At 44.1% G+C, this 23490-nt stretch overlaps 1 protein-coding gene across 2 annotated transcripts; it reads right to left on the reverse strand.

Annotated features, from left to right (window-relative positions):
* Positions 1–1595: 1595 nt before the first annotated feature.
* LOC123097302 (vacuolar cation/proton exchanger 2) lies at positions 1596–15786 on the reverse strand. 2 transcript variants are annotated; one of them, XM_044519004.1, is made up of 12 exons: positions 15497–15786; positions 15147–15413; positions 14820–14890; positions 14328–14356; positions 14042–14238; positions 13755–13967; positions 11117–11242; positions 10901–11017; positions 10774–10827; positions 10550–10666; positions 10336–10429; positions 1596–1992 (listed from the first exon to the last, which is right to left on the reverse strand). In XM_044519004.1, the coding sequence occupies exons 2-12, from the start codon at positions 15411–15413 to the stop codon at positions 1976–1978; spliced, it is 1302 nt and encodes a 433-aa protein (XP_044374939.1). In that variant the 5' UTR covers positions 15497–15786; the 3' UTR covers positions 1596–1975. The 2 variants fall into 2 exon arrangements, with proteins under 2 accessions (XP_044374939.1, XP_044374940.1); XM_044519005.1 differs by having other exon boundaries at positions 1596–1989; positions 15497–15692.
* Between the last annotated feature and the right edge of the window lie 7704 nt (positions 15787–23490).

Below are 23490 nucleotides of genomic sequence, written 5' to 3' on the forward strand. Positions count from 1 at the left end.
TTATAAGTACAGGAATCCTACAGATTAAAAATAAACCTACCTACAATTTTAGTTTATGGATAATGAAGTGAAGCTCCTAACTATTTTGAAATTGTGCACTAGTTAAACGTACTGTGTTCATTTCAAAAATTAATTGATCGACTTTAAATGAAGGAAGTAAGATTTTAACCTAATTTGTACAATATCAACTTTAATAGATACACCGGGTGGCTGCTCAGCCCCTGTCGTGGCCCACTGAGGGAATATGCACAACAAATCTAACAACATATACAACACAGAACAAAATCTGAGCACATGCAGCAATCCAGATTCTAATATAAAAAACCTAACTCTCATTATGATCTCTCTAGCATTTAAGCACGAATCAACTACAAAAAACCCTAACTCTCAAATGGGGTTCCCCATTCAATAAAAAAACCCTAACAGGCAGAAGGGGTGCCCCATTCAATCACAAATCTACTATAAAAAAGCCTATCTACTAAATCTTCTGCTTATCAACTACAACTATGAAAGGAGGGGAACGAGAAGCATTACCACATCCACCACCTGCTTGTCGCTCGCCTCCGCACCTACATCCAGTGCGCCCCGCCAGACCCCGTCACCACCAGGTCCTGCACGACAGAGTCGGAGCCCACCACCCCCTGCTCCACCAGATCCGCCGTCGCAGCGACCGATCCAGCGACTGCGGGTGCAGCATCGCCCGCACCGCCGACGACGGCCACTTCTTGGACGGCATCTGCCACGGTGTTCGCGGCCTCGACCACAACTCCGTGCACAGCGGCGGCAGCGCCACGACCTTGCTCCATCGAAGCCTGAGAGAACCCATCAGAGAGAGGGAGGCGGTGGGGTTGAGCGAGTACGTGCGGTGGCGAGGCGATGGAGACGAGGGGGAGACGATGCGGCAAGGAGGGAGGGAGTGAGGCGATTTGGGGGGAAATGGTGGGGGCGGTGCGGGCAGTGGTGGTCCCCCCCCCCCCCCCCCCTTATAGGATGGGACGTTTTTCAAATTTTTCGTGTGTGGCGTGGCTAGCCCACGACCGCCGCACGTGACATAGGAAAATGAAACGCCCACATACAATACATGTATACCCCCAGCATATAAAAGTAATCAGGCCGGTGCGGGCTTGTACAGGGCTCTACGCATGCTCTACGGTCTCTACGCGCGCTCTACGCGGGCATAAAAAAGACAATCCTGCCCCTTCTTCATAAATCGTTTTTGACAGATTTCAACCGTCCTTGTGTTTCACACGCCGAGCGTTCATTCCAGGGTGCTGCAGGGCGGAGCACCGGAGCAGAAACGGTTAATCCGACGTTGAAGATGGGTCTCGCTTGCTCGGTGATGCCCGTGGATTTCAAGTTGTGAAGAAAATTACTCCCGTGCTGTTTTTACCCTGGAATTTCTCACCCTAGCAACCAAACATAGCCTTGTTGAGACGGAATGTATCCTCTAGTCAGAGTAGAGACCTGATCAGCCAGCATCAACTGACCTCTTCAATTATAGTCTGATCACGTTGTTTTCCTTTGTCTCAGTATATACTTAGAAGTGAATTGGTCTGTATAACAGAAAGAGCTAAGCATTGTGGCAAAGACCGTCGTGACATAACAAATCCATTCGATATTATATCCCGTGATAGAACAATTACATAACTACCAGTGTCCCTTGGACTGCAGAGTGTAGTCAGTTCCTTGGCAAACTGTAACAACATCATCAAAACTGCAACCAGGTGTAGCTTACAGCAAATACAGACTAGTGGTCCTCGTGCGCTATTCCATATAGTTAAAGTTTCTCGAAGGGTGATGTCGTTGCTATCTTAAAACAGCCGCATCAGCGTCTTGTGATTTCAAGCTGAAACTTAAAGCCTTAATGTGGGATGCTGCTACCAGCAAGTTCTTCAAACTCAGGAATCCACGGGTGCTAAATCTGCAATTCTGATAGTAGCCTTCCCTATCACTTCACAGTTCTGTTGGGAACTTGTCATTTGTTGTCACCTGCTTTAGGCCAATAATGAACATAGTTAGTGGATGCGGCAACAGTAGAACCATTTAATGTACAAACAAGACATTTGAAAATAAGTTGGTTGCTTCTGGCCACGTGTCTTATGAAGTACATACCATATGGCATTAGAAACTCTCATTGAGTTGGTGTGACAGATAGCATTATTTCTGAGAGCGCTTAAAGAGTTAAAAGATCGGCAATGTACATAACCATATGTGGAACAGCCCCTGGATCTGAGGGCTATCCAGTAGCAGAAGGTAGCGGGGATTAGAGATAGAGAACAGGGATTAGAGAAACTAGACTTTATTGATTATTGATTGCCTCTAGCTTACACGGGGAGGCCCTTTAGGACACCGAACTAGTACTACTTTGACATGTTTTGGGCTCTAATTGGAACCTTACTCAAACTAGAGAACCTTACCAGAAGCTGCAAACTACTTGATGATGCCATGCCCCCAGGGTGTACCAGCAAAGGCAGGAGTGGGCCCGTTAGCCATGGGATGGCACAATCCCATGGCTCGGCCCATGACATACACCGGGGCACACATCAAGACTTGGCGTACGAAAATATGCGTCTCGCAAGATCTGGTGTAATCCCGTATGATTAGGCTAGATTGTACCGACCCGGGTACATTTAACCCTAGCCCTGTCCCCCCTATATAAAGCTGTCGGAGTGTGATCTCATGATATCAGAGTCAGGTGACCCCCTTTTAAGATTTGGCCAGGGGCTAAAACATGCTTAAGACAAACAACTAGCTAAATCACCATCTCAAGACATGATTCTTTTTTACCCAGGTTCAGGCCGCAATGATGCGTAATACCCTACTCCTGCCTTGTTCCGTTTATATGGTAGATATATAGAGGGTACAAGTGCTCGCGCACTATTGGGGAGTGCTCGGGGATAGCTAAGTGATCAGAGCGTACTGGCCCGGGCACCCCTACTCTTCTCTCCTCTCTTCTACCATGATTTGTTGTGTCTAAAAGACTTTTCCTTCTCCTGGCCGTGGCTCTCCCCTTATATACCATCAGGGGGGAGGGTGGGGGTAGTGGCGAATCTATGGAGTAGATGGTGGGTAGGCTCAACTCTAATTGTGCCATTGAGATGGGCTGGGAAGCAGCCGATTTGCTGCGCTGGGCCTGATCGTTGGTAGTTAAAAAGAAATTATCTCTATTGGAGGGCAGGCTCAAGCCTGTTAAAGCATGTTTAGTAGATTCGCCCCTGGTGGGGGGGGGGGGGGCACCACAGTGGCCTTTCATATATATATATATATATATATATATATATATATATATATATATATATATATATATATATATATATATACTATGAACTTGGACGTAATTAGTCACACGCCTTATCTTTCACTTGGGTGGCTGCTGTCAGGCAATTGGTCGTTTGACACGAGCAGGCTACCAAGCACTCGAGTCCTCCTGCCTCTCGCGGGCCCCACGTGCCAGTGAGAGGGTGAGGCACCGCTGTTCCTTAGTTAAAAGACTCCATGTACTGTCGTTGTCAACAACTTGATAGGCGCAGATGATGGTGCAGAAAACCATCAGATCCCTCGGTAGGGTAGCGAGCGTGGCCGGAAGTACCAGAGGCGAGTTCGCACGGAGGGTTTACCCAGGTTCGGGCCATCATGGTGAGGTAATACCCTAGGTCCTGCTTTGTTTTGTATTGATGTGGGAGCACCTCGTGCGAGGGGGTTACAAGAGAATGGTGAATATGACTACCGAGAGTACTGTCTATGTCTATGGAACAGATGGATATGAGCTACCCCTAGCCTCGCCTTATAAAGCGGACGAGGGCTAGATATGTCACGTACCCTTTAGGGTTTCCTTCTCTTAGGCGACGGCCGAGGAGACCGCGGGAACATGGCGAGACTAGATCGGATCCCGATCGGGCTTCTAGTCCGGCAGGGCTCTCTTGATCCAGAAGGGCAGAGCAAGGGGGGACAACAACCCTAGGCGGGAAGATCATGGCAAGTGCGGACTCATCCACATCTAGGGTTAATGGGCGGAAGACGGTGGAGCAGGAGGGAGGGAAGAGGAGGGCGAAGGGAGATCTGGGGTCGGAAGGTTCGATGGATGGACCCAGGGTGTCGCAGGAAGATTCGTTGAACGAGAAGCTTAAGTACATGAATCTCAGGGAGGAGGAAGAAGACGTGGTATTAGAGGAAGACCTGGAAGGGCTAGAGAAGGATGCTGAATTCATGGCGTTGGCTAGGGTCCATACTAACAAAAAGTTCAGTCATGGTGCCTTCTATGGCAACATGAGATCGGCTTGGAACCTGGAGCAAGAAGTGGAGTTTAGGGCAATTGAGGATAACCTGTTTTCGATACAGATGAGTTGCTTAGGAGATTGGGAGAGGGTGATGAACGAAGGGCCGTGGATATTCAGAAACTGCCCAGTATTGCTGGTCCCGTATGATGGGTGATCGGAGGTGAATGAGATTGAACTCAATACCTACCAGGTTTGGATGAGGGTGATGGGGCTGAAGAAGATGAGAACTGCGAGTATTGCTAGGCAATTAGCGAGAAAGGCAGGGGAAGTGGTGCGTGTGGATGAGCGGTCAGTCAAGGGCCAAGGGGGAGGGATCCGAGTGAGAGTCACTTTGGACGTGCGAAAACCATTGATGAGATGCGCAAGCCTTACACTAAGGCAGAAGAAGGTGTACTTTGAGTTTGAGTATGAGAAGATGCCAGTATTTTGTGGTGTTTGTGGCCTGGTTAGTCATGTCGCCAAGGAGCATGGTAATGGTGTCCATGATGAAAGTGCTATAATTTACCCTATCTCATTGATTGCTCCGGAGTTTAGAAGAGATGAACATTGGGCGCAAACAGGCCAGGAGGAGAGAGGTACATGGAATACTCGAGGAGGAAGAGGAGGGCGAGGTGGAGGAGCTTGGAGGAACCAGACTGCAAAAGAGAGGTATGATGAGGATCTACGTAGCACGGCTAGCAGCCCGGTCAAATATCCTAGTGATGCCCAACCTGTGGGGTCATTTAAAAGAAGGTTGGAGTTTGAAGAGAAGGATCAGGGGGCAGGAACGCAGCTTCTGTTAACTGATGGCAAAGGGGGAGAGCGGCTGGAATCGAAGGAAGCAAGCATAAAAGGAGGGGAGGAGGGGGAAGATGACACAAGCTCGCAGGGTAGAGGTGGATGGTACAGTTTCTATGGACTTGGCAACATTGGCGGCCCCCGGTTCGGGGGACCGCCAGGCCTAATGATACTCTTAGGGTGGAACTGCCGCGGGATGCGTCAGTCCCGGGCAGTTCGAGCACTTCGGGAGGTCCAGAGGTGCTACAAACCAGATGTGCTTTTTCTGTCAGAGGCACATCTGTCTGACACAGAGGCGGAGAAGTTGATGACAAAGTTAGGGTTCCTGGAGAGGCTGGTCGACCCGAGTGATGGTAGGGCGGGGGGTCTAGTGATGTTTTGGAGACGCGAGATGAATATTACAAAAATTGATGTGATGAGTAATTTCATTGATGCCATTATTGATGATGGAAAGAAGTGGAGATGTACAGGATTCTACGGAGAACCGGCAAGAGAGAATAAGCATAAATCATGGGACTATCTTAGGTCGCTGCACCAAGTTATGGATGTTCCCTGGATGGTTTTTGGAGACTTTAATGAGATTCTTTTTGCTCATGAGAAGGAGGGGGGAGCAGCGACAGATGCAAGGGTTTAGAGATGCTCTGGCCGATTGTGATCTAGATGATATGGGGGCCTCGGGAGATAGTTTTACTTGGAGCAGAGGTCGGATCAAGGAGCGACTAGATAGAGCGATTTGCAATTCGCGGTGGAATAACCTTTTCCCGCATGTAGGAGTGCTGAATGGGGAGATGACGAAGTCTGATCATCGACCCTTAGTGGTGAATACGGAATATTATGCGGAACATAGTAGACCGAGGGGAACTAAAAGAAGGTTTGAAGCAAGATGGCTCAAGGAGGAAACGGTGGAGGAGGTGGTACGAACGGCGTGGCAACGGGCTGCGATGCTAGGCATTGGTCCTTTCAAGTCTAAAGTCGATGTCGTACACACGGAACTGCACCAGTGGGATAGGGAAGTGTTGAAGAGACCGCAAAAGAGGTTGGCGGCCCTTAAGGCGGAGCTGGAGGACTTGAGAAGGGGTCCGGCTACAGATGCAGCCATAGATAGGCAGAAGGAGATACTTCTTGTCATTGAGAACTTGCTGGAACAGGAGGAAATTGAGTGGGTGCAGAGAGGCCGAGCGAATTGGTTAAAACATGGTGATCGAAACACAAAAAAATTTCACATGTATGCCTCAGCTAGGAGGAAGAAGAATACTATCAAGAGTTTACAAGATGAGAATGGCGTGGTGCAGGAAGGGCAAGCAGAAATGGAGAAGATTGTACAAAATTATTTTACTAACTTGTTTACCTCGCAGGTGAATATTCCAAATGAGGATGTAATCCAAAAAGTGGTGCCTAAGGTATCGGTGCAAATGAACGAAGCGCTTCTAGCTCCGTTCACTGAAGAGGATGTCCGTCGAGCACTGTTCAGTATAGGAGATTTCAAGGCCCCTGGACCGGACGGATTACATGCTGCCTTTTACAAAAGGTTTTGGAACATGATTAAGGAGGATCTGGTGAAGGAAGTGTTGGAAGCAATAAACACAGGTACGATCCCAGAAGGATGGAATAGTACCACAATAGTGTTGATTCCGAAAGTGGCAGCTCCGACTAATATCACGCAGTTTAGACCGATTAGTCTTTGTAATGTGGCCTACAAGATCATCTCTAAGATGCTAGCTAATCGGTTGAAAGGAATCTTACTGGAAATCATCAGCCCGGCGCAGAGCGCTTTTGTCCCCGGGAGATTGATCACGGATAACATACTTATTGCGTATGAATGCATGAACACTATAAAGAGGAAACAAGGCAAGTCAGGCCTATGTGCGGTGAAATTAGATATGCACAAGGCATACGACAGGGTGGAATGGTGCTTCCTGAAGAGAATGATGGAGAGGTTGGGTTTTGATAACAGATGGGTCTCGTTGATAATGGCTTGTGTGTCATCAGTTTCATATAATGTTTGCTTCAACGGGACAAATACGGACGTGTTCCACCCATCGAGAGGGCTAAGGCAGGGAGACCCCTTGTCTCCTTACTTATTTCTGTTGTGTGATGAGGCCTTGTCAAGTTTGCTGCAAAGGGAAGAGAACAATGGGAATCTAGTAGGCGTGAGAGTCTGTAGAGATGCACCACAAATTTCACATTTACTCTTTGCGGACGACTCCCTAATACTGATGAGAGCCGATGGGGCTAATGCTGAATGTCTACGGGATATTTTGGATGCTTATTGTGAGAGCTCGGGGCAGTTGGTAAGTGATGCCAAGTCCAGCATCTACTTTAGCCCGAATTTGGCAGTGGAAGAAAGAGTAGTAATATGTCAGAATCTGCGTATATTCACGGAAGCTATGAATGATAGATACTTGGGTCTACCGGCGATGGTGGGGGCGGATAGGAGCGAAGCTTTTGAATACCTCATTGACCGGATCAATCAGTTGTTGAGCGGATGGAAAGAGAAGCTGTTATCTACAGGAGGGAAAGATGTGCTCATTAAGGCTGTTGCTCAAGCCATGCCAGTATTCGCGATGTCGGTGTTTAATATCCCGAAAAAAGTTTGCAAAGGGATGACGGATGCCATATCAAGATACTGGTGGGGTGAAGACGATAACCATAAGAGGATACATTGGGAGGCATGGTGGAAACTTTGTATTCCGAAGAACAAAGGGGGGATGGGATTTAGGGATCTGCATAGCTTCAATCTCGCTTTGCTTGCCAGGCAAGTATGGAGATTGTTGGAAAATCCGGACTCTTTGTGTGCGCAGGTCCTAAGATCGAAATACTACCCGGACGGGAAACTTCTGGAAGCGAAGATGAAGAGTGGATGTTCTTTCACATGGCAGAGTATATGTGCTGGTATTCATACCTTCAAAAGAGGGGCCATTTGGAGGATAGGAGATGGCTCACAAGTTAATATTTGGTCTGACCCATGGATAGCAGCGAGCGCGGATGGACGTGTAAGTCACCCCGAGAGGAGCAAACCTGCTGTCGAAGGTATCTGACCTGATCGACCCGGCGACAGGAGTGTGGGATCACGAGCTTATTATGGATACGTTCTGGCAGGTGGATGCGGAGAGAATCCTTGCTATTCCGCTGGTGCCGTCAGGAATGATGGATGATTTTGTGGCGTGGAGGTTCACAAAGAATAACATATTCACGGTTAGGTCGGCATATCACGCTGAGTGGGATCATCAGTTCGGACGCTGGTTCGAGCGAACGGAAGGCCAACCGTCACAACAATATCCAGTATGGGCAAAATTGTGGGAATCTTCACTGCCGGGTAAAGTCAAGATACATGCGTGGAAAGTGCTGCATGGGTTTTTGCCATGCTTTCGAGTCCTCGCGAATCATCATATAGCTATGCCCACGAACTGTTCCAATGTGTGCAGGAGGATGCGAGGATATAAAGCATGTGCTGTTTACTTGCCCAAGAGCGGCTGAGATATGGAGATGCCTAAAGTTGGATGGCTTTGTGGAGGAGGCAAGCGAGGTGGATAGAGCTGGTTCATCGGTGCTGGACTATATTTTATGTGCACCGCCGAGAGGAAGTCTACTTCCGGATGTCAGTGCGCAGACCTTAATCCTTGTGGGAGTGTGGTATGTGTGGTGGGAGAGAAGGCAAAAGGTCCATGGAGAGGAAGTACAACCGCCAGCCCGATCAGCGTTGTCGATTTCTGCTCTCGCTGCCAACTACACGAACGCAAGAAAGAAGGAGATGGGAGTGAAGAAGGGAGGATGGACCAAGCCAAGGGAGGGATTCGTGAAGCTCAACGTTGATGCATCATTTTATGCACAGAATCTGAATGGAGCAGTTGGGGCAGTGCTCAGGGATGACAAAGGGGGGTTCTTAGCAGCCTCCAATGACAAACTGGAGCATGTGTCGGATGCAGCATCAGCAGAAGCATATGCATTAAGGCATGGCCTCCTTCTAGCGCAACAAATGGGAGTAAACAAGCTGGTGGTGGAGGCGGATTGTTTGGAGGTGATCAGTACAATGAACTCGGGTGGCTTCACTGCAACAGGAGCGGCGGCAATTTATGCAGACTGCAATGTTTTATCAGTAGGTTATACTTCGGTGTCTTTCATTCACTGCCCTAGAGAGGCAAACTGTGTCTCTCATGAGCTAGCTAGGCTGGCGGTTTTTAATCCACCCGGTTTGTGGGTTGAGGAACCACCGGCATCTATTGTAAGGTGGCTGGTGGATGATGTAACGGTTATTTGATCTAATAAAGAGGCCGAAGTTTCAAAAAAAAAAACGGACGAGGGCTAGGGTTTACTGGGCTCCTAACCGACCTCATGCGTGAGGGCTTCTTGGCTTGCACGCCAAGATGAACTCCTTGCTCCTAGCCGGGCCTGTGGACTGCCTCCTGGAGTCACGTTGGCCGCTGTAGAAAGCCAACAGATCACCCTGGTGAACAATGGGGCCGAAGCCAGAACTGGAAGCATCACACTTGACGATGAAGCGAGTGCCAAAGTCAAGCATCTCAAGGACTGAGGCTGTGTACTGAGGGGGCGCTTGTGCGCACCAATCATGGCCTGAACTTCTTCGCACCAACGTAATCCCTCCTTTCTTCAGAAGCTTTGTGAGCGGGGCTGCGATGGTACCAAAGTTCTTGATGAACTTGCCCGTAGTAGCCTGCAAGGCCAAGGAAACCGCGTCTAGGACACGAACTAGTACTACTTTGCCATACTCTCGACTCTAATTGGAATATAACTCAAAGTAGACTACCTTAACAGAACCTGGAGACTACCAATACAGAAGCATCCTTCAGGACATCAAACTGCCCTTGTCTAGCCACAGCCTAACCTGCCCCTGCTGCCTTGCGCCTACCATGAGGAATTCCCCAGATAACAATACGCATGGCACACATCAACTTCAAATTGACAAGGAATATAAGCACAGAAACACTGGTCACTTCATTTGTTAGACATGCAGAACAATTTTAAGCAATTAACAGGTTATTTGTCCAAAATAATTGAAGTTCTAAGATTGTCCTAAGTCAAACTTCATTAAGTTTGACCAAGTTTATATGAAAATATATCAACATCTACAAAACCAAAATTACTTCATTAGATTTTTTAATAGACATGGTCAAACTTTAAAAAGTTTGACTTAGGAAAATCCTAAAACTTCAATTCTTTTAGAACAGAGGGAGTAATAAGCCTTTATGTTCAAGCACCAGATAAACTCAGAGTATTAGTGATGATATAATTATGGAGGTTGAAAGGTGAGAAAAATACATACTTGATTTGGGATCAACGTGCACAAAAAAGCTTGCGGCAACTATGAGATAGCATAATATGAGCATAAAGCCTTTAAAATAGTTCGACGTGCCTTCCTGGAAAAAGCATAGACTAAAGTGTTAGAGTTGCACTTGATCAAATTTAAAGGAGCACATTGTGGCAACTGTATAAACTACAGAATAGATTATAAATGCTGACTCATTCTGCAAACATACCTGTAGCATAAATGCCACCACAAGTACTGTTATAAAAAGAGTTGCTGTCTCAAACAATTGAAAGTTCAAGTCCATCTCTTCCCCCATCATCCAGCCAATTACCACACAGAATGGAATCTGCAAATCATGCAACATGGGTGTTGGTTGCAATTGTTTAACCTTGCAAAAAAAATATTGAAAATGTACAGGACGACAGTTGAATCTTGTTGAGTAAATGAACTTACCACAAACATAGATATCTGTGTTGACGACCCTATGGCGACACCCAATGTAATGTCCTTGTGGCATGCAAGAGATTAAAGATGAGAACAGAATCACACAATTGAGTTGCAGAAAGCAGGGGCTACTTACAAGTTTGTTTTTCATGGCAAACATAATGGCGCTTGCATGCTCAGCAGCATTCCCCACGATAGGAAGCAGAATAACACTAATAAAGGCCAGTGGCATGTTTAATGATTCAGAGGCCCCCTGTTACAACATAGTAAAGAAGCACAGTTTGAGCAGGAGATAATGCATTGATGTAAAATAGGGATTATATTTGTATCCTGATGTAAAACATTTCGTTACCTGTATGGCATCTACCAGGTACCCAGAGAGAATTGAAATCCAAATAGTCAATACAAAAAGCCAGGAGATGGCTTCCCCCTGTGCTATCTCCTTTTCATCCTCCTCATCCTCAGTGCTTTCTTCTTCCTGTTATGGCAAGTAAGAAAATTAGGATTTGAAGGAACTGTGCACAAATTTAAGTCCAGATTTTCTCTGGTTTGTTTTGATGGGCAATTGTTCCTTTTTGCCTCATGTGACTTTGAGAAAACAGCAAATGATTACATGACTAATTAAAAGAGCCTGAACTGTTTGGAAAGTGTGGTGAAGTGACACATATATAAGTCAGAAGGGATATTCAAAGAAAGGTATGTGATGTACTAGTGCAGAGCAAACATATTTAAAGGCAAAAGGAGTGTCGCTAGCATTGTCGATGATAAGTAGAATTACCACGTGTCAACAGCCACCACTAAATCAACAGATAGGATATCGCACCAAGGAGGACCGCCACCGACCACGGAGGAGACTTCCCATCAAAGTACAACATATCAAAGGAAACTCCCTATGACTTAGGAAAGGCTATACGTGTTGTAAATTAACACCAGTCCAACTCCTACTCCTATACGCCCCACGCATCGATATGGAGTCACCCATACCTGTTGAGGGATTTTACATCGATCCTAACAGCGGTAATAGAGTGAGTGTGGAATTTGTAGTCGATGGGATGTCACGTCAGGAGATCAGAGGGTCTTGAGCACAGAACACGAAGACACATGATATACCCGGGTTCAGGCCCCAATTGTGGGTGAAAGCCATACTTCCTGCCTTGCTTCTTCCTTATATATGTGGAGAATATCGAGAGTTACAATAGGGGGAGGACCTCGGCAAGTCAGGCAGTCTGGGCTAGTTCTGATGATGGTGTAGATCCCGGCCTGAAGCTCCTGAATCTTCTACATGGTGTAGGCTAAAACTAGGGTGAGGGAGCGGTCCCCTTCTGTGATGCCCCTGGTACCCCTTATATAGCACTGGTTATGGATGGCTCCATATCGGTGTGATGGGGTGTGCAGAGATAGGAGTCGGATACGGTGTCAGTATACAATGCGTTTGGCCCTCTTCCTATGTTCCATACAGTATTTTCCTACTCCCTTAATTTCATTCGATGGCAGGTCTCCTGAGGGAGCGGCGCTTCTCCATGTGTTGAGGTGCTATCTTTGGGCTTTGCAGGGCCCATTTGAGCGGCGATGGGAGACATGCCGTACGTAATTTCACTTACGCCGACAATGTCAGAGCTATAAATAGGGGCCACATAGAAGGGGGTCCACTCCTTTCTAACTAGTTTTAGCATACTACTCCATGCATAACGATTTCGGCGCTTATCGTCCAAATCTCATCATAACTCGACGGGCATCCCCCGACGTTGTAATCCTCGATATCCTCGATATATAAAGAAAAGAGCAAGGAAGGAAGGAAGGCGTTCACCCACCATGGGGGCTGAACCTGGTTAAATCACGGTGTCCCCTTTACTTGTGTTCTAGATCTACTGTATCCTAAAAGTTAGGTCCCCTCAACTACAAAGTCCACGTACTTGCTCTAGTGCTGATGTTAGGACACAGCGAAAATCTCTCAACAACTGGTGCCGACCATGTGGTTGTCACGAAATCAGATCAAATCTATGACATCATTTCATCATCATTGTCCGACGACGAATCATCCAGGGCAATGACAAATAGCCAAGGGTCACGGGAGAAAGACTCGGGGCTTACTCAGCGAGAACGCCCCTACTTCTTTTCCGACCCGACCAAGGGAAGTCCAAATGCACAGGAGAAGGCGTCATAATTCAAGTCCTCCGACCCCAAACGCCCGACGAATTCACCCAAGGAGGAGAATCATGAGAGATTCACGGTGAAAGAGGTCGCTACCAACTGCAATGCATGAGACAGATCGGGGTATCCACCCTAGAACTTCAGCAACAGTCTGGACAACCAAAGGGTGAAGCAAACTTATGTTGCCAGAAGGCAATACACAAGATCATAGGGAAGAGGATCGTTCAAGAGAGAACACGTATACAAGTAGAGCAGAATCAGGAGCGTCTCTCTGAAGAAGAAACTGTGAGTGGAGTGTTCAACTTGTCAGCTTCGCAGGAACATGATGAAGCAATCCAAAATCTCATGTACTATCCTCACAACTCGCTGAGTTTCCATGACTCGAGGGGTACCCCTGACATTGTAATGCCTGATATCCTCGATATATAAAGAAAAGAGCAAGTTGGGTAGTAGGGCTTTCACCTTGGGGCCCTAAATCTGGGTAAATCATTTGTCCCCCTTTACTTGTGTTTTAGATCTACTGATATCCTGACGTGACGTCCCCTCGACTACAAATTCGATGTACTAGCTCTAGTACCGCTGTTAGGACCCGCGAAAACCCCTAGACATATATTGCATGCATACTGTGCAGCTTGATCACTTACTTACACCACCCAATGCAGATGACACAATTGTACATGGATGACTATAATAACTATGACACAGCATTAAAATGATATGTGCCCCTCAGAGTAAAACCTTATGCATCCATATCTCGCTTTACAGTTTTCAGTGTTTGCATAAACTATTTCCCCTCATCTAAGAAAAGTGTTTGCATAAATTAGCTTTCAACTACTTACTTCGCCAATTGGGCTGTACAGACTGCGCTGGCTCTTGAGTTGAAAAAAAAGATAGCTAGCATAAGCCACAAGCATTATGCAGCTACTAAACCTTGAAAGAGAAACTTCGGATTTTCCATAGTGCGCTTCAGAATGTGTAAAGTGAAGCACCGCTGGAAACATTAGACCCAAGACAGCCATCAACAACAACCCAGAGTTCACAACAGCTGATGCCTACATAGAAAAATGCAAGTTAATAGAGATAAAATGTGTGGATAATATGGAAATAACCACCTTTTTATTCTTACCTTATTGAAGACCTGATCTCTATTAGGATGAGCAAGCCCACCAGCAAAGAAAGCACACCCAAGAACTAACAGCATGTTTGATAATATAGAGCCTAGTAGTGACTGCTGTACGACACGAATCATTCCGTTTTTGAGAGCATATATCGAGATAATCATCTCTGTCGCATTTCCAAAAGTAGCATTTAGAAGCCCCCCAACTGCAGTTTCAAAAGGAAGAGTCTTTACCGATTGCTGAAGTCAAGATTTGAATTAGAAAGCTAAGATAATATGGAATGAAGACACATACTTGTTGGGCCAGTGTAGCAAGCAAGTTGCCTGCACAAGACAAGGAATCTGTTATTGAAAATGCTAAATGGAGCTCGAGCTCCATGTGGGCGGAATTTTGAAAAATTCAAAATCACACTTTTATGTTTCAAAACATTCTGAAAAATATGCATATACCCAGAGACATAATGTACATGAGTGTAAAATTTCATGTTGAAATACGTTAAAATGAGAGCTACACAAAAAAACAAATATGTGGCTGTTTAGCACATGCACTATTCATTCTCAAAGTCAACGATTTTGTTGTCTTTTGTTTAGTACATTACATCTTTGTATACGTGTATATTTTTGTACATAATTTTTTGAAACTGAAAATTTTGAATTTTGAATTTGTTTTTTCAGTAACAGGCTCCATGGAGCCCGTCCTCCAAAACGCCCTACTCATCCGTTGTAATATACAGTAAGTTATATAACATAAAGAAGCTAGATTAGACAAAATCCACTAGGCACTTACTCAGTTGCATATCCCAATCTCTCGGCCAAGGGCGTGATACCAACTAAGCTGAAAAGGAAAACCCATCCTTGCTGTGAAGCATTTGAAGGAAGCAATCCCAGAAATGGAAAGCATTATCAGGTCAGTCTTGCTGTTGCAAGTAAACGTGACGAAGAATGCAGCAGAAAAAATGAAAGCATGCGCCCCTATTATAGATTCAAAAGTAGTACAGTAGTAAAAACGAAAGAAGCTAACAAAGCAGAAAGAGTAAATCATACTGCATCAACTCTGATGAATGCTGCAGAGTACTCAGTTTAGATGGGTGATCATTGTGGGCATGTTCCTTACGTGGTTCCCGGAGAGGTAGTGAAGCGTGATGGCGAGGGGCCCGAAGGGCAGGAGCACATTGATCTTGGCCTGGAAGATGACGATGCGTATGCTCCTGAGCGTCATCCGCCACTTGCTCCGGGGCGAGAGCGACTCCGCCACCGCCGCGAGCGAGCCGATGTGCTCGAAATCGAGCGACTGCATCTTCCTGGCCGGCGGCGGCGTGCCGGCCGCCATATCATCCTCCTCCTCGAACCCTAGCTCGGCCTTGTCCGCCGCCCCCATCATCTGAACAAATCCAAAACGAAGCGAATCCAATTCAAGAACCGCCACCGATCCCTGTCAACCCCCGGACAGCGCAAGAATCCTACCTCCCGCGCGACGCGGACAGATGAAGATAGCGCTCCAGGAAATGCGAAGGATTAGGGCTCGGATTTGGATGGTCGATTTCCAATCAACAAGGCCTCTCCTCGTTCGTTCTACTAATGTTTTTTCTCCTCCCGCTGGTTTTGTTGCGCGACGCGACGGACACGGGACGAAGCTGCCTGCGTGCTTCGTTGTGGGCGGATCCGGCCGTAAGCTGGATCGGCTTCGGGCCCGCGTGTCATGGAGAAGAAATGTGCGTCAGTGCCTTGCCCACGCTTCGTGGGTGGTGGTTGGAAGAACCTTTAAAAAAAACTAACTATTTGACGTACGTTGCAACCAGGATATATATATATAATACTCCCTCCTTCGGGTTGTATCTCGTATTTTACAAAACTACCCCAATTAAACTCATGCATTAATTTAGATTAATTACAGTGCATGCATGTTTGCCACCGCATTGGAAACTAAAAATGAGATGAGATGAGCACTCTAAATTTGAAAAACAAAAGAGTTGAGATAAGCCTTGTAAACCGAAAAAGAGGGAGTATCACATCAGTCGTGTATGTCTACAGCCATAGCTCAACGTAAACAATTTAAACTGAAACTCACGATTTTTTGTAGGTATGAAGCACATCTGGATAACACCAGGATTTATGGGCTTATACATAAGAGATTCAGTGAGTTTATGGCAGAGATTGATTATGTGGTTTTCGCAAATTATAACCTTGCCATAAGTGAGTTGATTGATTACCATAATTGCCATATATGAGATTATCATGAGTTTATGGCCTTATCATATGTGAATTGATTGATTACCGCAATTACCATACTACATTTGAGATACACTGGGATTTCACGGGCATGACGGGCAGACGAGAAAACCAGTAGAAGAGAAAAAACCCCGGTGGAAGGGGGAGCAAAATCGGTGGAAGGCGAAGGAGAATCGGTGGGGGTGGGGGGTCTCGGAAGTGGATGTGCATCATCTCTACTCCTAATGTCTGAATTGGTGAATAGTATCCACGGTTTTTTTTGTCCCATCACTTTCGTCCGTTTTATTTCGTTGCTTTTTTCGCCCCCCCCCCCCTCCCACCAGCCCACCGGTTTATTTTTGCATCACCTTTCACACAACGAAAAAATCTGAACGGATCAGAACTTTCCTTGCTGACGCAAGTTATTTAGTAATGTATTTATGTGAAAGAATCAATCACGATCAATCTCTAAAGATCAAATCTAAATTAATTAACCTTACCATAAATTCGTTCAATCACATTAATTAATCTTGTCATACATCTAAGCGAGGAGCCTGCGGTCATAAGTTTGTGAGAATTCCTTATTTAACACCGTCTTAAAATTTGTTACCTTATTTGGCACTGATTTTTTTTCTTCTTTATTTAACATTAGATCTAAATTTTATGGCCTTTATGACACTTCCGTATTGAGCTTTAACCATGACATCTAAAAAGATCTATTTGCCCTTTGTGTGGTATGTGAGTGACCAAAATTTAACGTGTACGTGTGTATCCAGCTGACTCGTTTTGGTAGGTGCACGTGTATACAGATGCATTATGTGTTATTCATTCTTTTTCTTTTTTTGCGAAATATTCGTTCGTAAGTTGTGATCGTGCGAGCTGGAGGCAGCAGCCGGCAGGTCACTATAGGGCAGGGGTGCGCGTCCTACCTGCTCCACATCGCAGGTTCGATTCCTCAGTTTGTGAAGGTAACCCTCAAAAACAAAGTTGTTTTTTTTTTGCGAGGTAAAAGAAAACAACACTTATGCAGCAGCAAGGAGCGAACTCGCGAGCATCCATAGCGAGGACGGCCGTGTGACCACTGTAACAAGAAGCACTGCACGTACACTATCTGTTAACTACATATATTTAGACGTACATTGGAAAAAATTAAATTCAAAATTCATTTTATAATTTAGCGTGAAAAAATTCAAGCTGTACGTAGGATGGTTGCCGGCACCCATGAGCCACCCCTTATATGCATGCCGATACTATCACGTAAGAGTACGTGACCAACCTAATATGCATGCACGTGCAATGCTAATCAAAGATGAGCTAGCGCATGCATGTACTAGTGCGTGTTTCCTTTCCTGTACATTTTGCATTCAAGGAAAATCTTCGATTAACTTTTCTTTGGTGCAAAATCACATCGAACACCAACCAGATAGAATCGCATACTGAATCTAAACTATCACGTTAAATTCTGGGCACATACCCCATGAGGGGTAAATAGGTCTCAAGTGCCATTTAACACCGTTAAGGGTCGAAATGGACAGAAATGTTATAAAAGGACATAAAATTTAGATATGATGTTAGATAGGGAAGAAAAAGTTTTCCAGTGTTAAATAGGGAAAGAAAATTCAAAACAGTGTCATATAAAGAATTTCTCTAAGTTTGTACGTGGTTTGTTCGTCTCGCATGCTCCCTCAGATTTCTTTAGCACGAGCGCCGACACATTGGGCCACACGGCCACACCTGAAACTCCCCGTTCTCTTCGCTTTCCCCATCTCGTAGATCCCGATCTCCTCCCTCTGGCTGCTCCTCCCAACGCCACGCCGCCATGGCCTCACGCCCATCCCTCCGCTACAGTTGTCCACGGCGGCATCGAGGGCATCGATGCAGCCAGCCATAGAACGTCGATAACCGCCGCTGCTTCTCAAAGGTCTCAGTTCTCTACTCCCCAAATCCTACTCATCTTCATATTGTTGTCTCCTTCAAGATTGATCTCCACTATTGAAGGTCGCTGGTTTCCGCCGATGCTGCCGTCCTGCAAGGTAGCCGACCTCCTCCTCTGGATCCTGTTTTTTCGGTCAATGCACATCATACTCCGTGGCATAAATTGATGTGGGTTACTTGATTTTTATCTTTGTTGCAGGGGTTCAAGAACGTGAAGAAGCTACAAGTTGGCTACCTCACGATCGCAAGTTACTCTACTCCGGCAAGTAGTTCAATCATCAGTAATTTGGTGTGTCAAGCCATCTTCTAACTAAGAAGTAATCAGTTCAGAGAACTAAGAAGCAATCAGTTCAAAACCATCTTCAATAATCAGCTCAGTTCAGAGAACTAAGAAGTAATCAGTTCAGAGCCACCTTTAGTCATCAGTAATTTGGTGGGTGTGCGTGAGCTCAACCACAACTTTCCCTTCAAACAAAACAGAAGCCCTTGTTGAGAGAAATCCCTCTTGCTACTGGTAGTCATGCACTCAATCACAAGGTTTGAAAAGAAGCTGGTCTAATATTTCTTCTTATGTTTTTTTCCAACCCCGCTTTGTGGAATCGGAACATTTCCTTCAAAGAAAAAAGAAGCCCTTGTTACTGAGAGAAACTACTCTTGCTACTGGCATTTATGCGCTGATGTAACATTTGTTGTTACGTTTTTTGCAACCCCAGTTTGTGGAATCTCCATGAAGCGAGCCATTATGGTGTTGTTGTTTGTACTTCTTGTTGTAGCCCTGAGTTTTGGAAGGGCTGGGCCTGATCGTTACTGTGGTCGTCAACACAAAGCTCAAAGTACATGAAGAACTAGATTTCTTATAAGAAAGAGAAATCAACAAGGTATTTTTCTTTGATGCCTAATTTATATGTACCGGTTATGTTTCCTTCAGATATATATAGCTATATCCATGTATAAATAACTATTTTTCATGAAGATATATTTATAATAAGATTGCCAGAGTACCTCTTATTATTTGATTCCAGTAACAGTTCGAGCTGCTCATATTGTTTCCACCCATGTGAAAAATAACAGGTGCTTGGAATTGGAATGTTTTCATTCCTTGAGTTTTGGTCATTTTAAAGGTATGCATGCCACTACTCATATTTTTGCCTCTGTAGCCAAGTGTTTAAATAGTGTATGGACTAAATCTGGAATTATATGAGCTAAATTATAATATCTGCTGCTGGTCTTCAGTCTTCCACTTCATGGTTTATCATAAAATAATATAAGCATTTCCTCCATGTGAGAGGTAGCATAGCAATATATTTAGTGTTATCCAACAAGTTTTTTGAGGCGTGTGTATTCCTCAAAGAAAAAGGTGTGTCAGTCTCAGTGATAGCCTTTGAGTTTTTGAACAATTGCCACTGCTAAGATGATTGGAAATTGCTTTGTACACATTCTACTAGGCTCATCTTCTGTTAATCCCTACAATTTGAGGAATGAAGGGAAGGGAAGACGTGAGGAGAAAGCTCTACCTGCACAGGACACAAGATCTGTGCCGGGAATTCGGTTGTGCTTGTATGTTACTGTAGAGCGACCATTTCATGGTGGATGTTGATGATCTCAGATTGATTCGATGCTGGAGCGAGGTAAAGTTGTTATTTACTTCTCAAGTTCGGACTTGCATATCAAACAAACATAACCTGGCAACAAGGTTAACATCTAGGAAAAAAATGTGTGTGTGTGTGCGCGCGCGCGCATCGTGCATGCGTCAGTGTCGATACATTCACATGTTGATAAGTATACGAGCATGTAGGCAAATGATGTCAAGACAATTCAAGAGGCATGTCGGACTGGGTGGTGTTGGCCATGTCGCCTGCTAGTCCTCGTTGCTTGTTGGTGTGTTTCTAGGGGACGATGCTTTGTTTGGATACCAAAAAGAAAAATAGTACACATAGAGAGACTTTCTTAGTTGCAGAGTAACAACATATAAGGGTGCATCTTTTGACCATTTAATGAATCAGAGTTTTAAGTAAAGAGACTAACTCATCAACTGGAGAGTGAGATACTAATTGCTTTCTTTGTAGTGAAGATGGCCTCTTTTGGGGTGAGGCACAACTATAGTTGCACAGCTAAAGTTCCTATGTTCAAAGGCTATAACTCCTTGTCCTTTGTAGTTTGGATTTTGGAATAATTATCCTAGATAGATGCTAGAATGGGAGAAATACCCAACAAAACACAAATTTAGCAATGGACATGCATGTCTTTTAATCACTGCAGCTTGCTTATAATGTTTGTGTTTTCATCTGGTATGGGCTTGGAAGCATGCCGTCGTCAGAAGGAATCCATCATTTTGTCAAAATATTGGATGTATAACTAATTCCATGTTTGTGTTTTCAGCTGGTATGAGCTTGCACTAATGATGTATAAAAACATTGATCTGATGGCAGGAAGATCCAAGATGGTACTGTATGGTTCTTGCATTAACCCTCTTGTAGATATTGAAATGCATGAAAGTCACATTAGATTATGTATTGAAACATATACAAGGTTTTCTCTACCAAAGTATATATTGTGTTTCTATTGTTTGCCTGAGTAATCTGAATTCACTTTATGTTCTTGAAGTTATTGGTCTATCAATTATTTATATGTATTTCATTTTGCCAAAAAAAACAAATAAACAGAAGAGCCAAACATTGCATGCTTCGACAAACGAAACCTGCCCACGGAGGTGGTGGCGCCGGTGGTAGGCGGCAATGAGGCAAGAACGCTTCATGAGGCGGTCAAGTCTGTGGTCGTGAGCCGATGCATCCATCGACGCGGCAGTCGAGTCAACTTCAAGACTCCATTAGTGATATTTGGTTGTGTTAAAGGAAAAAATTATTAGGATAATAGAAACTGTTGGGATAATTTATTTGTATAGTGGATGAAGTTATTTCAAGTAACATATCTTGAAATGGCAGCAAAGAAGCCCGTATTATGTTAGCACAAAATATATTTGGTATTTGACCTTTTTTTATGTTAGCATGTAATTAGTCATGTACTCCTATACTGAAGCTAAATCAAGTAGGTAGTCTAAAGCTTGGTCAGTTAAAATAATGAGCAGGTCTTTCTTATTATGTTTTGCCATTTATTGTACTTTTGGTTTATCTTCAAACTTTTTCCTTCCAGCCCTTGGTCTCCCATAACAACCTAAAGAAGTTGATCCAATGACAACATAAATAAATTATTTGGCATGGTAGTTTCTCCTTCCCATTATTTGAGGATTAGAGCTTCAAATAATTCTCTAGCAAAGGTAATATAGCTAGGAAGTCCGAATTTCACAAAGTAGGAACAATTTTTCAAGTGTACTTCTTTGGTCCTGAAATATGTCTTATCTTGTGGGATTTCGCATGGTTTCTGTTCTAAAAAGAAAAATGCTTCAGGTTTCGGCAGTTAGGACAAACAACCAGGAAGGAAAGTACATATATTGAAAAGAGAGCCAAGACACGGTGTCGAGAATGAAGGAAAATGGAAAGTAGGGGTAGGATTTCTTTCTTTTTTTGTCTTCTAAAAATAAATAGAGTGAGGTTAAGGAGACACAAAGAATGGAAATGAGGGGTAGGATTTTTTTGGTCTTCTAAAAATAAATAGAGCGAAGTTAAGGAGACACAACAATTATTGATAGAGAAAAAATTTGGAAAATCAGTTTTTGTTATATAAATGGAAAGTATAAGTCATCATGTTTGACATATTATTTTCTAAATTAGAACAATTTTTTATCATTTATTGTTATTGTGTGGCAATGCGTGAATATTTATTGTAAAGTATATGTTGGCAAGATTGATGTTGAACCACTAGAGTACAGGCCCGTTGTCGTAGTATAGATACCATTTCATATATCATGGCCGGCTACGATGGTGTGCATTCTTTGGCACTGGGAATTGGCCCGGGACACCGTAGAGGGGAGAGGAGGGGAGGGTGACGCCATGGAAGGAAGGGGAGACTACGCTGAGAGAAAGATGTGGGTTGAACGTCGTGGCTGGGAGAGATGGCAATGGCATCAGCGAGGAAAGCAGGGTGGGGGAATGAGATGTGGGTATGAGCGTTCTGCCATGGAGTGAGAGAATGAGAGAGTGAATTGCTTTTTTTATATAAAAAATAAGAAGGTGCGGCTGTTTGCTTTTTTTAGGGAAAGCAATTGTTTGCTATGAGAGAAATGCCACATACTTTTATGTAGTGAAAAATATCAGATACCTCAACAAAGACATTTCTGGGAATTTTTTTACCAACAAGTGATTTATAGGTGAACTTATAGTTTATTAAAATTAGAATCTGATCCACTCTACTAAAAGAATGATGCCACTCACTCCGACTAGAAACATAACCTACTCGCTTTTAGCATGTGACCAATGAATATATGTTGTATATAAGCTTATTTTTTAAAATATTGTTTATATGTTCACTTTTGTATATCAGAGATAAAAACTGGTGGCTTCTGAGGATGCTTTGATAAATGTCGATTGACAAAGTTTTATGATGGTTCGGACTGAAAAATCATCGAGTTTTACACAATCCAAAGAGATGCATACAAATGATTATTCTTTATATATCTGTTCCACATCATAACACAAAAAGGTGTGTTTCTATATATCTTTATTTTTGTAGATTATGGGAGAGATGGAAATGGATTATGTCGACTTAAAAAAATCCATCCACAAAGGTGTCGAGGCGATGTTGTTAGAAGGGACAAAAAATTCACCGAGTTTTATACAACGAAAGGCTCGTAGCAACGCACGGGCATTCTACTAGTAGGTGTAATCCACTGCAGAATATATCTTGGTATATCCATGAAAGCAACTGTGTTTCTTAGGTGAAGATTTTGTATCCTGCCCATGAGCTACATAATATTGATGGAGTAAGAACCTTGTAAAGAAAATTAATATTTCAAGCACTTCCCACGCAGCATGGATTACTAACTCTGATTTGGTAAATAAGTACTAAACTTCCTTCTATGAGGAAAGGTCATTGGTGATCAAGTGCTAACTCCACTCTAATGAAACTAGTGTCAAGTTGAGAGGATACTGAAACTGAGTTTCAGGCATAAAATAATGAAAAACAAAGCATATTATTGTTTGGACAATTGTACAGTTTGATCACACGACAGTAAACACTACAAAAAAATACACTTCCGTGATGATACGTGTTTGTTACAGTAGGTCATGTTTTCTGTCATGCATGTACATCCATGACAAATTTATGACGAAATCAAGATAGTCATACCTGTGCTGTCATAGAAGCGTTCCATGACATTACCAAAATTATCATCACGGAAGTGTCCACTTCCATGACGATAA

This window comes from Triticum aestivum, chromosome 4D, assembly GCF_018294505.1.
Source record: "Triticum aestivum cultivar Chinese Spring chromosome 4D, IWGSC CS RefSeq v2.1, whole genome shotgun sequence".
Classification (NCBI taxonomy): domain Eukaryota; kingdom Viridiplantae; phylum Streptophyta; class Magnoliopsida; order Poales; family Poaceae; genus Triticum; species Triticum aestivum.